The 16,769-nt window shown below is 40.8% G+C and overlaps 1 protein-coding gene across 22 annotated transcripts in view; it reads left to right on the top strand.

Moving 5' to 3' along the window:
• The window catches only part of TET1 (tet methylcytosine dioxygenase 1), a 74,983-nt gene that overhangs the window by 47,951 nt on the left and 10,263 nt on the right, over positions 1 to 16,769 (top strand). For 14 of the 22 annotated variants that reach the window (XM_015866319.3, XM_015866320.3, XM_085554076.1 and 11 more), the window contains 5 exons: positions 16 to 166; positions 3,340 to 3,429; positions 3,869 to 4,006; positions 10,823 to 10,843; positions 12,423 to 12,762. In XM_015866319.3, the coding sequence (XP_015721805.2) occupies positions 16 to 166; positions 3,340 to 3,429; positions 3,869 to 4,006; positions 10,823 to 10,843; positions 12,423 to 12,762 (740 nt within the window). Of the gene's footprint in view, positions 1 to 15; positions 167 to 3,339; positions 3,430 to 3,852; positions 4,007 to 10,822; positions 10,844 to 12,422; positions 12,763 to 13,896; positions 14,467 to 16,542; positions 16,755 to 16,769 lie in introns of those variants that run through there. The other 8 variants (XM_015866321.3, XM_085554081.1, XM_015866325.3 and 5 more) reach the window with 4 other exon arrangements.

The following is a 16,769-nucleotide window of genomic DNA, read 5'->3' on the forward strand; positions in this document are numbered from 1 at the left end:
TATTTCCTTTCACAGCCGTACATGTGCATGTCAGGGACTCGATCCAGAAACGTGTGGAGCATCGTTCTCATTTGGCTGTTCATGGAGTATGTATTTCAATGGATGTAAATTCGCCAGAAGCAAAAACCCCAGGAAATTTAGGCTTCTCACTGATGACCCTAAACAAGTAAGGTTTATTTTATTGTTTTGTTTTGTTTTGTTTTGTTTGCCTCCAAATGTTTACTCAGCTGATTTTAAGAACTAGAAATGGAGTCCACAGATACCACTGTTCTCTCACATTTTATGCGTAGCTTATCACACAGGCATCCAACTGAATGTTTTAGAACTGTAGCAACCTGGTGCTTTGTCTGACATCCACAATAAACCGGATTTTTCTTGGACAACACTTTTCTGAACTCTCGAGAGTTACAATAAAATATGATTTATCCTAGTGGTCCTCTGATTGCAGCTTATGAGCATCAGTTATGACATAAAGCTCAGCACAGAAAATAGGACGATGGATATGATGCAAAGTAATGTATGATGCAAAGTAATGTAACTCTTAGAAGAATTGCTTGTCTCGTGATGAAGGAATAATGGTGGTGTAAATAGACAACCACTGCCTGATGGATGCAGAGCAGAAAAACTCTTCAGGGTATCTCCAAGGTCCCTTTTTTTTCTGGCAGTGGATGTGTCTAACCTCATTTCCCCTTAGACCTCCCAAATGAAAGAATTAGGTCTTTCCTAGCACATCTGACACCTACTTCTCCTTTTGGGAGAACTTCTTTGTCAGCTCCTGAACTCTACTGCTGCCAGATACAGAGAAGACCTTGTTGGTTGAAGGCCGGGTAGTGGTAGAAGTATTTTGCTATTTATAATGTGTAGTGTCCATGTGTAAAGACATACGGTGTTTCTTGGAAGAGAGATGTCAGTTCATTCACTGGAATTAAATATTCCTTGAAAATTCTGATGTTTTTTCATAAAATAATTGATTAAGCATCTTTTATGCCTACATGCATGAAAGCAAACCCGTCATTCTCCTCTGAGTTGTGCTGTCCACTCACATTGTGAATATTCATCAGCCAAGAGCACTGATGGGGCTTCAGCCTAAGCCAATTAGGGCACGCACCACACATCTGTCCTTGTTCTTGGTAATACCTGTCTTAAGCTGAAAATATCTCTGCTAGTCTCAAATGCCTTAAGGGTGTTTTTTAGATAAACTTCCATTTTCCAGAAAGATGTGTTTGTTGGATATTCTTGTTCCCCTTCTTTTTCCCTTTCCATTTTCTGTGTTTTAGGTTCCCTCCCTGCTTACTGTTGTGTGTAGAGCATTCTTTCCATGTGTTTTCTCTGTAGGTTTATTAACAGTATTTTGGGGGATCAACAAAGTCGGTGATCTTCATATGTGCTGTCTGACACTTTAGTCTACATCCAGCCCTCCTAAAGGACAGCTCAAACAGATTTCTCTTTGATCAGAATGCATTGCACAAGGCTGCAGGCTCAGCTGGCATTTCTCCCTCTGTGTCCATGAAGTGGCCACCTTGAGCCGCAGAGCTGCATTCAGACACGTGGTTAAGTACAGTGGCATTCACAGTAGCATCGAGAAATGGTCCCCCAGCAGTGGGAGCTGTTTTGCATTGCCTGTTCACTTGGCAGGTAGCTGGAGGATTTCTGGAGGGTAATACTTTCTATGACAGTATATTATCAGTTGACTGAAAGAGAAGGTTACTTTAACCAGTAGTGGGTCATGTTCTAGATGTGTGATCTAGAAGTGCATTCTGTCATAGCCCTTTTTCCATTGAAGTTTTAAAGCTCTTTGCTTCTGCAGCAGAGAGCATGAGGGCTGCAGAGCACACAAGGACTCCACGTGCACCCTGAGGCTACTGCTATGCAAAAGCCTCAGCTCTGGCTGCCAGTGGTGCCTACAGCATGTGCTAATTGTCACAGTGTCTCAAAGGACTGAAATTACTGCTAAATAATTTTTCTCTTCATTTATTATTGTCGTTAATTTTCTTAGCAGATAGTTCTTCCAGCTACCTGAATGTTGATGATTTTGCAGATGACATAAAGCGAGGAGGTATAGCAAATAGGAGAGAAGTTAGTTTAATGTCCTGAAGAATTTGGATCGTTGGATCATTTGAGGCACTGGATGGAGTGAGATGAGGCTAAGGGTGTAGTTTATCTAGGTAAGAATAGTTGTAAGATAATTAGGGATGTGTTACCTTCAGCGTGGCTCAGAAGTACAGGTGGTAGCAATCAGCAGTTAATAAACTGGCTATCATGCAAATTAAAAACACAGTATCATTTTGTATTGTAAACCACATTGAAAAATATGTAATCTTGTAAACATCTATGTATGTAAAATATATAATATATGATGGTAAGTTGACTTTGTGTAACAAAATAAAAGTAAGACTATATGCTATTCCAGTAAGCTGTTATAGACCAGATGACTTTTAAAGGTCCCTTCCAACTCTACAGATTCTGTGATTCTACGTTTTGCCACTACACAGTATACAAAACTGAAGCTGGAGGTGTGTCCAAAAGCTTGTCCCTTGCAGGAAAGCAAAGCGGAGTGACTATGTCACCCTGCATTCAGCCTGCTGCCTTTTCTTTCACAGCTGGTTGGTGTTTTTCTCAGAAAAGCAAAAACTGAGGAGTTGTGTTTCTGTAAATAAGAGTTTAAGTGTGACTCTGCCATATAGCCAGTTCTGTGTATATGGGCTTCCCCCAAGGAGCTGACTGTTACTTTCAGTTCTCGTAGGTGTTTCTATGAGATCATGTGAGTTTTTCACCTCCAAAATACTCATCAAGTCTTTCTCAGAGCGCTGTCCCCTTATAGCTGAAATTACTGTTAGATGCTCTTGGAGGTATCAGATTAAATGTCAAGGAAGGTTAAAAACCCAGGATGCTACCAGCAGAACTATATCAACACAAATAAAGGCCTGATAAGCAAAACACTTCCAGAAGGTGCAGGTTTCCATAGCCACACAGAATGTGGTCTGATTTTTCAGTATTTCTCTATTTTCTGTGGAGTAGATCTCTTTCCTTGATTGTCTGTATATGAGAAGGAAGAAGCGATGTGAAGAATAAATTCCTCACATATGGGGTTTCTCTGCCCAATCACACATCCTCTGTTACTATTTTGCTGACTTATAATTATCACTTTGGATATTTTAGTTGTGCAAGAATAGGCTTGTTTATGTCCAATGATGAAGGAGCGGGGCATAGAAGTCTGATTAATAAGATAGAGGTGGATGTTTTTAGCTTTGCTGGCTTAGGTCAGACATCTCTAAGCTGGATTCTTCTAAATTCTTCTAAAGTAAAATGCAGCTCTCTAAGCATCGTCTTTCCCTGCAGGAGGAACTTCTTGAACATAATTTGCAAACTTTAGCTACTGATGTGGCTCCGGTTTATAAAAAGCTTGCTCCTGAAGCTTTCCAGAACCAGGTAGGTCTGTGACCTTCAGTCAGTGTAGCTGTATCTCTAAACAGGTAGTGTTGTTTGAAAAGAAGATGAGACCCCAAAGCGTGCTAACGGGTAGAAGCAGCAGATCTCTGATGGGATGAATCCCTTTGCTTACCCGCAGCTATTACTTCTCGTGGTTAGCTCTGGAGTAATGTATATTTTCTGTTTCAGCTAGTGATTAAGCTATGCCCTGAGCTCTGCATTTGTAGAATTCATACCCATAATGCTGTAAAAAATTACTATTTAGGGATGTTTTCTTTTTGACAACCGGTAGTAAGTATTGCATGTTTCATGGGAAAATACGTGCTTTCTCATTATTCTTGCTGGCTGTATTTATTCACCCACAAGGGCATTTGTGGCTCACGGGGTTTTATGTCACACACTTTCAGTCCTGAGTACCTGTAGTTTATTTTATTTTCAGGTGGAAAATGAACACATGGGCCCAGACTGTCGGCTCGGATCCAAGGACGGTAGGCCTTTCTCTGGTGTCACAGCGTGCATTGATTTTTGTGCCCATGCCCATAAGGACACACATAACATGCACAATGGAAGCACTGTGGTACGTACACAGGATTTTTTCTCTTTTGTACTCCTTACCCTTGTGATTACTGCCTATTCCAAAGCGGTGCTTGATTTAGTGGGTACATTTGCATGAAGTTTTTTAAGGCATCATAAAATGAACTGTGTATTGTCATTTATAAATCCCCATGCTGTTTACATCTATTTATTGTTAATCTGCAGAGGACATAATTTAATTGTGTTACAAAGCAAAGCTCTGTGAGTGGTCTTTCCCTAAACAATACCGTACTTCTTTGAGGACACCCAAGCCTTTTGGACAAGGTTGTGCATGGGATGGAAGATAAGTAATTCAGAGTAGAGGCTTGATGTTCAAAGGCAAATGACAACCTACCCAGGGAGTTGTACGGATGTCTGTAGAAGAGCTTAAACAAACTGATTATTAATTTACTTCCATCAGCCTGAATACTTTTAAAATTCACTTTTTACTTGCACTGTGTACTTACCAGACTCCATGGTTAGCAGTTACGAGTCAGAAAGTACAAAAGAATGATGTCATGGAGTAGGTGGTGGAGTCAGGTGCCTGTTGTAATCCTTAAGGTTAAATCTGATTGAGTTATTGGGAAAGGAAAATTCACAGGTATGGGTCATTTCTGTTCTGGTTTGCTTTTGGTTTGTACCAAATACCAAGCTGGTTTGCTAGTGAGAAAATTAAACACTCACTTAAGTGATCTTTTAGAAACTGAGACCATCACTGTGAAGAGGGACAAGCTCAAAAGGAAGCAAGATGAAAAAAAACCGACCATGCCCGTGTCATTATGCGGATTTAATAGTTAGAATATAAAAAACATTTAGTAATAACTTCTTGTGCACCAGGGGAGGTGGCTCTCAATAATAATTTCTCTATTAAAGGGTGCACATACAGAAAGAAGAAATACATCTAAAATCTCTGCCCTTTTAGGAACTGATATGGAAATGGAAATTCAGTTATGATGTTGTGTGATTCAAAATAGCGTTGCATTTAGGCATATACTCAGCAGCATTTTTACGTACAGTTAATGAACTGACTGGAAGGATTGTTCATGTTAAAGATCTACTTGCATGCTGGGTATATGCCTATTGCTTTGAAGCATGAAAGCAGATCTTAGAATTCACCAGGAATGCCAGTCTTGAATAGACTACTATGTTTTTTCTAACACTGAATCTCACTTATCTGCAGGTATTTAATAAGAAACTGCTACTTTGCAACATATTAGTGAGCTGCTGTGAATAAGCTCATGTGCACGGGCGGTCACTTCAGAGCTGCTGAAGCATAGCAAGTCAGACCTTTTAAAGGCCCCAGATTTGACAATGAGACTTCCTTTCCTTGACAAAGTTCATGGCATAATTTTTAATGAAATGTAATTTGGATATTCCTAACAATATTATTTTAAGTGCTACATTATCTTCTTCTGTAAAAACAAAATAGAAACTGAGCTTGCTGTTTGTTCAGCAATATTGGATCCTAGAAGGAAAACAGTTATCCTCTTGGGAGAGCTATAATGTATGGCCAGACATCCAGACATGCCTGGAGGAATGATTAGATCTGGGGTAGTTTGTGTTGTTGCTTGGTGGTTGGTTTTTTTTGAGGAATCTATCAGGTACCATTTCCATGAATGTGAATTTATCTATAATGATCTGATGGTATTTTGACTTCAGATTATGCTTGTTGGTATTGGCATGGAGAATGGTGGCCTCTGTAAGTATCTCATTACACAGGCCAGAACTCATCCCTGTTTTCTTCAAATCCTGACAAGCTTGTAAATGTTACAGAACACTAAAAAACTTGTTTTAATTGCTGAGAACTGCTCCTTGAATTGAGATCTTCATCAGATAGCTCACTCATATAAATAACTGCTGTGCATTTCCTACTCTCTCTGTTTAGGTTTGTTATCTATTGATTTTAATATACTTGAGTTGAGACAAAGGGCTGTGTGTAAATAGGAATGGTTGCAAATGCTAGCACTGAATTTAAATAACAAAGTTGGGCTATTTTGACAAGAAGGTGGTGTTCAGAGCGACCTGATGATCTACATACAGCCTCCACAGCAAGATATGAATGTGATTCATAGGATGTATAGGCTGTTTTCTGCTTGTATCTATCTATACAGGTACAGTGATGCATGTGGATGCCTAAGGCAAATAATTTTGTTGTTTTGCAGACAAGGTAATAGAGATTTGCTCAGGATAGGAAAGAAGGGGACAGAGTCTTTAGTATGGTCTGTTGACAGGACAAGTGAAGATGGTTTCAAAGTGAAAGAGGAGTTTCAGACTAAAAGACTTAGATTAAAAATATATGGAAGAAGTTTTTTACAATAAGGGAGGTGAGGCACTGGCCCAGGCTGCCCAGAGAGGCAGTGGTGCCCCCAGCCCTGCAGACACCCCAGGTCAGGCTGGATGGAGCTCCTAATGGAGCTGTAGGTGGCCCTGTTCATTGCAGGGGAGCTGGATCAGATGGCCTTCAAGGGTCCCTTCCACCTCTTAATGATTCTAGAATTCTGTGATATGCTGGACTTTCTTCAGTCTATATCAGCTTGTTGATCATCAAAATTAGGGCTGTCAGTTTTAGCCTGTAACCAGATCTGGTAACCAAATAGGAAAAGTGGTGGTAAGCACATCAAAATTACCATGTGTGATTTTAACAGCTGTCCAATCACCTCCTACATTCCCTTCTAATTCCAGCAGCTACTCCAATTACCTGTTCAGTCTAAAATAAAGCACCATTTCTTATAGGCCACCAGTGCTCATGACGGAGCCATTTGCGTCCTGTGACGTATTTTGTGTGCACCATGTAGTACAGAGTATCACACCCTACTGAGGTGGCTGCTAGCATTCTTATGGGTGATTGTTTTCCAAAAATGAGCCAATAAACAGAACAGGAATGATTTGCCCTGCTTTTTCAGCCTCAAAGTTAATTTACTCTTTTTTCTCTTGTATTTATTTCCTTTATTTGATTTTAAAAATGTACATAATATGTATAAATGAGTGCACCTAGCAGTTACAAAGCACACTTGTCATCTTGCACCTTGTTAGTGTTGGTGAGATTGCTTCCTCTCCTTACTCAGACACAAAATTCTCATTGGTAAAACCCAAAGTTCCTCTAGACTAAAAGAGTAGAAATAAATCCATCACAGGATGCTGTGCGTAAAACGCTGCCGGCTCTATTACCAGTAGTGATGGCGTAAGTGACACGTTTTCATTTCTCCTCTCAGTTGTTGGTGAATCACTTTCACCACAAGTATGAGAGGAATACTGCTCAGTGCACCAAAGTAAAGGGAAAACTGAATGTATTTCAGTGGTTTACATCAGACACGGACATGCAAAGCACCGGAGTGAGCTTAATGACCAGCACGGAGCTTCCTGTATGTTTAAAAGAAAATTTCTAATCAGCTGCTATAAGAATTTCCTCTCTCTGACTCTGCCAGAAAAGCAGAAAAAGCATTCAGAAAAGCATTCCTATGTTACACCAGGTACACAAGCTTTGATGATCAGCTGAATTATTTGCACATGATTCTGAAAAGAAATTATGGTCCTTTTTGCTAGGAGTGGATGAAAAAAGGATCTTGGAAACGTCTTTAGTAGATACAAGTAGGATAATACATTTTAACTTGAAAATTGAGTTAAAAAATTGAGGTTACTGCAGGAATTTGACTTGGCTGACAAAATCACAGCCTGAATTGTGCAGAACTGCATTCTGGAAGAAAAGCTAAGGGCAAAAATGGATATTTCTTGTTTGTAGTAGAATGAAAACATGGGGCGTTTCTACAGAGGTGTGAACTGAAGTGTTTATCTGAAAGAAGCAAAAGCCATCTCTGCCTATGGGCTGAATTTTTGATGAACCAGGCAGTAAATAAAACATCCGTGACTTTTTGTCATCTTTTGGTGTTTTCCCAAGGGCCATGGATGTTACAGGGCAATGCTAGGATACAGTGTTGCTTATAGACAGTAAATGAGCAGCACGTAAATAAAGACTTTATAGTTGATAATGGATTCTGTGAAATGCAGGACATGTTTTTAATGGCTTGGCTGCTATGGGTTATACTTTTAGTATTTGTGCAAATCCGTGTAAGTCACAGACGTGGGAGGTTTTGCAGCGACAAGAACAAAATGGTTAATGAAGGCTTTGCTGAGGATGTACCACGTATGGCTCTCTCACCGTGTGGGATCTGCTGCCCTATTTGCTGGCATGGAGGAAGGACAGAGCTGCAATTCTGTGTAGTCGTTGGTGCCACATGATCTGTAGCAGGCGCTGTGGAAGAAAGGAGAAAAGAGAAATCTATGCTTTGTGGGCTGCTGCCATGTAAAATTTATTACTGGCAGCAGAACCACGTTAGTGTCAATAAGCAACTGCTGACAAACTTCCTCTTCTGTTTTTTCCCGTTATATTTTTAAGAAGATTCCCTGCTCCTGCAGTGAGTTACTGTGGTTCTGTATTTACAGCTCATCAAGTTATCACTGCGTGTAGGTCCAGGCTTTTGCAATAAGTGACAGAACGTGTCTGGCGATGGTTCATGGCTGCATGTTGGACTGTGTGCTTAGATCCTCAAGCTGGTGGGTCAGATGATAACTAATCAGGGAATCTCCACAACTCCTTAAGGGAAGGGTTTTTGTTGCTGTTTGTATTGTGAAAATGGAGAAACACTAGAATTTCACTCCAGTAATCTGTGAGCTCCCAGGCAGTGGGTAGTGCACCACATTGTGTTACAGCATACAGCAGGATGGTGCTGCCTGAGGTGCGTATAGCCAGCAGCTGCTGTTAGCTTAACCTCAGGTGGTCCGAGGGAGAAATGTCTGGCATTCCCTTTGCTGACTCTGGGATTACAAAAGCTCATTCAGGTTATAACAAGCCAATAAAATGGTGGTTTTTCAGCTGTCACAGAAAAGAAAGCAAATCTGTTTGTATTTGTGATGATGAGCAGTGACCACACAGCATCTCAGAGTCCCAGGTGGCATCCCCTCCTTTCCATCTGCACGGGGGAGATGAGGATGGGAAATCTGATTTTCGACTTTCAGGCTTACAAATGCCGTTTGACTGCTTTTGCTGCATCTTGAATTTAAAACATCTGTTCTTACGACACAGTGGAAAAGGCTACATCATTTCTGCATGTGAAGTTCAAGAGGCTGAAGGCAGATCAAAGTGGCTCAGAATTATGCATTCAGAGTTGCGTGGCTACAGATGTGTAGGAAATTTCATGGAGTTCGCGGGCTCATTTCAGTGGGGAAAAGAAGTCTCATGAATATGCAGGTTTTTCCATGACATCACAAACCCCAGCATTAGGCCTGGATTTGATCACCAGGCACTCTGGAAACATCAACAAAGTACCTGACCAACATTTTCTTTGGCTTTTGAGCAGGCTGGATGATTTAGCTGCACATTCTGGAAGAAGTATTGAGCCTAGCAGGACATGCAGCTTCACTGTGTGAGGTTTAACTGAGTCCATGGCTCTCTCGTGGTCAGTTTTAGTACTGGGCAGTTTGCACACGCTGTCAATACCAATGGAAAATGTTGCTTTTAACTTCACGGTAGTCGTTTCCTAGCGGAAGATTTTGCACAAATTTCAGCATTAGAGTGGCTTTTCAAATGGGTGTTTCACATTTGCTGGATTACTCTGCTTCAGCCGTGAATTGCCAGCTGGTCTGTAGGGCCTGAATTCGTAGCTCGTCTCCTGGTAACATGAAGTCTTGGGCTATCCGCTAGCAATTATGTTCTTCTTTTTAGAATAAAATACATTGTAAGAAACAGTGACCCTGAGGAACTGCACGCCTGAAGCTTTCTTGTACAGCTTTTAGGCTTTAGATGTACTGGCACTGCATTTACTTTTCTGCATGATTTTTAATATACATTCATTTTTTTTCATTCAGTAGTTAATATATTGTACGTTGGAGGTGCCTGTCACCTCTTCATAGTCCTGCCGATGTAGTACAGCCCTTATCTAATTGCTCAGGAGTTCTTTGGCTTCCTTCTTGTTCCTTGTGATTGATATTGACAAATAACTCATTTCTACCTAGAGGAGGCTCTTTCACCTGGCAGGAGCTTAGATTTTTCTCTCTGTTTACATGCCTCCCCCAGGTCCAACACTGCAAAAATGTACTTCTCATCTACTATTGCCTTATTACAAATCAGATTAAAAGTAATACAGAAGAAAATGTCTTTATGGGAAAGAATGAATCTAATAACTGTACAAGATAAGATTTCCGACAATATATCCGGTGAAATGTGTGAAAATGCAGACTGTATGTTGGGCGAGGGCCTTGCCTTTCAAAATAAACAAGATTGTATGGACTTGAGTCTCAAGATTTAGACATTTTTCAGACTAGCAGATGGGTCCAGGCACGGGATGGGCAGAGTTTTTAACAAGTGAGAATCAGGCAATTTTGAATAAGAGCAAATGGAAGCTTGGTGACTTTCATGCAAACTGCCTTTCTGGTGTTAGTTTGGGAGTGGGGGATGCGCTGAGCTGTATGTAGCTGTGCTCTCTGTGTGTCTTACCCTTTCTCCCCTTCCTGAATAACTTGGAATCTGCTGGCAAGTTTCAACCAAATCTCACTGAACTGTGCAGAAACTTGTCTTGGAGACCTCAGCCTCTTCTTCCACACTTTGTGTTGTGGGAGCTCACTGCTGAGCGGGTGAGAGCCCAGGGTAGCAAAGAGCACCAGCAGGGCCAGCTTGCTGTTGCATGGTGCAGCAAGGTGCCGAAGGGGCAGAGATAACGGTGCTGGGAGCGGCTGTGTGGGAGTGTGGGGACAAAGAAGTCCATAGGAAACCAGGTGTCATTTGCTGCTCATGGAACAACTTGTTTTTTCTAAATCTTCCTTGTAGTCCAAAGGCTGCGCAATAGAGGTAAGTGCGCATGGAGCAAGCACATCAGTAAATGCTACTCATCAGCTTCTAATTGCCCTTTCACCTTGCCTTCTTAAAAGCCTGTCCCCCAGTCCCTTTAAATGCCACCTGAAAAGCTCTTCTCCTTTGTGCCCCTCAGATTTTCTCCTTTTGCTGCTCTGTGACTGTCAAGCTTTGCATTTAGCTATTTCTAAAGCCCTAACCAGCACTTTATTTATTTAGGATTTTCAGTTTGTGATTCTGTAATTCTGTTGTGGAAATAAATCTGTGATGCTTTTATGTGAAAGCTGTGCTATAAAACATCTGTTTTTCCTAAATTATATTATTATTATTATTATTTTCTCCTGTAATGTTAGGCATGGTGGCAAGATTTTGGAAAGTTGAATTAACTGGTGATATACAGTGCATTCAACCTGCACAATGATGGATGAGAATGCCTCCAGTTAGGGGGAGGATCATCTATCCTTGGATAGTGCTCAGATTCCTTTGTGTGTGTAGTTAGTAACTCCCCGTGAAATAGAAGATTAACCACGCCGTGATATGAACGCATGGCTTTCAAGTAATGCAGTGCGTTGAGGAAAAACAGCATCGTCCTGTGAATTGGATGAATGAAATTATTAACAGTGTGTTTGTATGGACACTTACCCAAACGCCATCCCTAGAAAAGCACAGTGAAGCCATGTGGAGGTGGTCTGCTCTTCTGTTCTTAAGAAAGGGATTTTTTTGGTGGTTGGTTGGTTTTTGTTTTTGTCACTAGGGAAAAAAAAAAAAAGCATTTGTTTTTAAGGTGAAGATTTAATACTAATAATTGCAACTCTAGAGGAGCTGATAATCATAAAGTACTGAAAAGGTTCAGCAGCGACATGGAAAAACTTGAATAAGAAAATCATTGCAATGCATTTGGATATTACTTCCACATTTTTGATGTGCTCTTATCAGACTGGATCTAGCCAGCGTGCTCCTCTTGGCTCCCGTATCTCACAGCAACACATAATTTAACAAGAGAAAGTAGGTCAGTGGCCGGAGAGAAACCAAATGTCTGCCGGGTCTCATGACTCTGTTACAGCAGGCAGAGCTGGGGGAGCGTGAATGCATGTAGATAGGGAGTTAGAGTTGAGATCTGTTTTAAAAACAAACAGCAAAATAAGCAGCAATATGGATAACTTCATTTGCCAACTAAAACCGTGTCATGGAAACTTCTGGTTGAATTCAAATTAAAATATTTTCATGTTCTGATTCCTTACTCTTAAAAAAAGATTCTAAGCATTGAGTATATATTAAATCCCACTCTATTTACAAGTCAGATTATTTGTGGAGTTTGGCAAATATCTGCGGATAGCATGAGCAGAACCAGAGTTCCTCTTCGAGACAGAATGCCTTCATCGGTACCTGAAGGATGAGGTGATTTTTCTGCATCACCACCAATCAAACCAAATACTTGTCAGATGTTCCTGCTCAAAAGATCTGTGGCACTGAGACTACAAAACACGAGGAAACCTTGAAGTCCAGGCTGAGTGCGTAAACATTTAAATAACTTTTGTACTCTGACTGCGTTTGTAACTGTTCCTGTTCTTGCCAGGTCTGTACGTTAACAAAGGAGGACAACCGGAGAGTCGGGGTGATTCCGAGCGATGAGCAGCTCCATGTGTTACCTCTCTACAAAATTTCACAAACGGATGAATTTGGCACTGAAGAGGGATTGGAAGCTAAGATTAAAGCCGGAGCCATACAGGTGCTCACAGCATTTCCCAGAGAAGTACGAATGTTAGCTGAGCCTCTGAGAGCTACAAAGAAAAAGAAACCTGACACGAGGAGGACCCCAAGTGAAAAGCAGCAATTAGTGGATAAGAAATATTCAACACCAATAAAGCTGAAAACTGAAGCGCCAGAAAATCTCAGTAACTCTTTGCATTGCTTAGGTGAGTGCTGCCCATCACATTCTGCTGGTCTTTTCTGATGTGATGTTGTGACTTACTCATCTCAGGGGAAGGAGAAAGGAAAAGCTCCTTCATACTCTTTTTCTTTCTCCCAGCATATTTCCATACTCCTCATTTTAAGGGCTAACAAACAAGTTGTAGTTGATATTCTGTTGGCACAGGAAAAAACAGGTGAAGTTTGGTGGTGGTGTTTTAGCAGTCATGAGTAATGATTGTGAACCAATGAAACGTGTTCAAGATCCCACATTCTGATAAATAACGCCAATAGAAGCATCTTCAAATACAGTTGTGGGAATGTTTATCTAAGTAGCAGGCACTGAATTCTATCATTTAAAAGTACAAGAACTGCCCTCTGCTTTGTATGAGAAATAATGGCTTTCTGACAGTGTGAGCTGATGAGCATTTCCTTCTGATACTTCAGTGACACAGATGCTGGCACAGAGGAAGAGGCTTGCAAAAAACCAACACAACAATAAACTTATCAAATCAAACAGTAATTTTCACATTTTTCCTTGAAATCCCATTGGTGCAGTGAGAGAAGTGGAACAGATTCCACCTCATAGCAGCTAGTGAAAAGTTTCCTTTTTGCATTACAGGGCTGTCACTTTGCCCACACAGTCTTCTGTGACAATATGTGTGTGTGCAGCGTAGAGCTGCTCCTCGAGCAAATTGTGCAGTTGCTGCTGTACCTCAGGTCAGGTTCTGGACCAGCATTTTGGAGAACAAAATTATTCTGTGAGACTTTTCAGTAATGAAAAGCAGAAAATCAAGGAAGCCACGGAGTAGACTCTGATTAGAAGCGAGAAAACAAATCTGTGGCATTAAAATGCACTGTCTACCTTTGGGGAAGAAAAGTGGAGTCTTGGCCTACCTGCTTTAATTTTGAGTTTTAATTAATGAGATACATGGTGATAGATTTAATGTGAGGAACGATAATCAAATCTATTTAGAAGAGTGGCTGCACTTTCTAGGAAAAAGGTTGCAAACAAAACCAGAGTCAATTTGACATGTCTGTGATTGGTACTCAGCGCTCTGACTGCACGTTTCTCTTGGCAACAAATAAGGTTTTGCATAGAGCAAGATGGAATAATTAAATCAGTATTGTTGCTCTCCTAGGAAATTAGACAGACACTGAGTTAATCTTCATGCAAGTTTGGGAGATGCAGCCCAGGCTCTGAAACAAATATAAAGCCTCTTCTCAGGCCGAGGACATCGTCCAACAGTTCCTCCAGTGAAGTGATTAATAACTTGCAGCAGGTGGACTGGAAGCCTTGGAAGGATTAGAGGACTCTGGCTTGTGAAGGAGTTCTGAAATGGTTTGGTCTCACTGGAAAGTTGTTTTGAAACATTGAAATAGGTACCAACTGTCTACCTGCACATGGCTCTGTAGTTAAGGCATGACTTCTTTATTTGAGAACCATGCCTTGCAATAATGGTGTGCTGTCCAGAGTTCTGCTGTATGCTTTGGGAATGTAAGATTTTATTCCCTTAAACATACAAAAATAATTAAGTAACTGTGCCATCAAGTAGGTTTCCATAATTTGTTTGGGCTTGAAATATTCAGGTAATTTTAAAGGGCTGCTGATAATAATAAGAGTGATGAAGAAATACTCAAAGGAGTGAAAAGGTTTTTCAGAGATGGAAAGATCAGAAAATGAATTAAAACATTTTGCTTCCATGGTAAAAGCTTTTATCACAGAGATTGTGACAGTGGGATCCCTGAAGGTTCTGTAAGTGGAACGCACGGTTCATGTCATTTTTTCTGCCTCTAGAAAGAAGTCAACACAGTAAGCTCGAATGTGCAGATGGCACACATAGCTGCAGATAGCCAGGATTAATAACTGGGAGCATTTACGCACATTGTGTGTGCTTCCTGTACAGGGCAATGGCTGAATTTTGCTGTAAAGATCTCTGTTCTGCCTCTTGCTGAAAATGTAAATGCCTGTAATTATGAATTTAGAGCATTATAGCATTAACTTACACACACAGCATTTTGCTGTAGTAGGGGATCACTCCTTTGGTTGATCCTTTCCATTTTGCCAATGGGAGGTGTCATTTTAGTCCTGAGAAATAACGAGTCTGGCAGATTATTAGGTTCAATATGAAAACGAATCAAACAGCCTATGAAACAGAGGAGCTGAAATTAGACTATGCAGCTGCCATCACTCCTGATGGTAAACTGGAGAAAGCAATTATGTAACCTGTGTATCTTCATTATACACAGAGCTGGAAATCGAGAAGTGATAAAACAGGATGATCTTCTGGTTTTAGCCAGCAGCAAAGACAGTAGGGAGGAGGACCTTTACAGTGCTGAAGCCAGTTTAGGTCTGCTTGGTAGTAGAGCACACGTAAGTGAAGACTTGGTCTGAAACAGAGTTCTGCCAAGTCTTGCGGAGGTGCTGTATGTTTGGTAGGGTGCATATATGACGCAACTCTAGTCAGTATCAAGCAGTGCAACTTGTTAATTTTTGCATTTGTACTCATGCTGAGAGCATTCAAAATCCTAGTAAAGATAAAAACCATACATCCTTCCTTATCCATCATTAACCATGTTATTCTGGGCAACTAAACATTAAAGATAGCAATGTTATTTTTGTCTCCGTAAATATTGGCAGTTCTTCTTGGCCTGTATTGGGTAGAACAGAGGAGCCAGCTGCTCAGCTGCCCACAGCGGAGAAGTCCTTTATCCAGCAGATCCTGTTGTAGCAGGAGGTGATCCTGGGGAGAGATTCCATGTGATCTGAACCTGAGTTTTATATCTTTCTGATATGTATATTCCCTATGTAGAGAATATTTATTCCTTCTGATGCTGTTAAATGTATTTTCAGTGTCCCAGATGGGTCATTAGTGGGTGTATATTGCTGAGCCAGTAAAAACAGCAACGCAGTAGGAAATTCTTTTTCTCAACAGGACTTGTGTTTTCAATGTGCATTTGTTTCTCAGCCTTACGGTGCAAGATACCATTTGAATTACCTTTTTTCACGTTTACAGTCTGCTGGTTAAAAGTTAAACCAGTGCAAAACCCAATCCAACGTAGAAATTGATTCAGTTATGTTTTCAATTAAAACAAAATGCACCTCCCCAAATTGTTCTTCCCCCTGGGATGCTGCTGCCTCTGTCACCTCATATCCCACCTCCTCTCTTCCGCTAACTGTGCTGCTGCTTGGATCTCTGCTCCTTTGCCCCACAAAGCAAGAAGTTTCTGGCAGGCAATGGGGAGTCTGCTGGACCTGCTGCCTGAGTGCTTGATAAAAGCGTATCTCCAAAAGACATCTCTCTTGAGAGCTAGTAGAAAGTGCTGTTCTCAAGCACTGCATTGCAAGTCTTTTGAAGGAAGGCATTGTTTTGGGTGTGCTTTGTTTTTTTCTTAATTAAATGAAATGCTTTGAGTTTGATTTCATAAAAAAGAGTTGATGCAGTTTCCTCATGTCGCCTTCAATTACACTATTTGTATACTAACAGTTTCCTTTTTTTTCCCTCATTCTTGAAACAATATTGAAAGAATATTTTCTAATCTATCACTGTTTATAAGTTAGTAGAAGAGAAAATAGTTCTTCTGTATTTGGTAAAGCAGTTAAACTTTGTGTGTTTGTGGAACAAAGAGACAACGCTGACAGAGCCGGTCCTTTATGAGAACTTGGAAGACCTCTGATGTACTGTTTTGCCAGCAAAACAGACGTATAGCAGGTTGGGGTGCGATGCAAAGCCCATCAGTCAACTTCTCTACTAAGCTGGAGGTCAATCATTTTTGTTGTTTTGCAGGCTTAGTTTCAGACCTTTTTCAGCAGCTACATCTCCTGTGCACTGCTGCCCACTAGGTGGAGCAGTGCTGAAGGTAGGCAGCACCTGCATGAACTGCGACTGAGCACTGAATTGATTTTACCTGTTGATTTTATCCATCCCTCTGTGAAATGCCTTTCAATTTTATTTACCAACAGTCTGGCTGGAAAAGGTTAAGGAAGTAATTCAGCAAGGTAATTATGTATGTA

The sequence above is a fragment of the Coturnix japonica genome, chromosome 8 (assembly GCF_054131305.1).
Source record: "Coturnix japonica strain WE chromosome 8, WE-NBRP24, whole genome shotgun sequence".
Classification (NCBI taxonomy): Eukaryota; Metazoa; Chordata; class Aves; order Galliformes; family Phasianidae; genus Coturnix; species Coturnix japonica.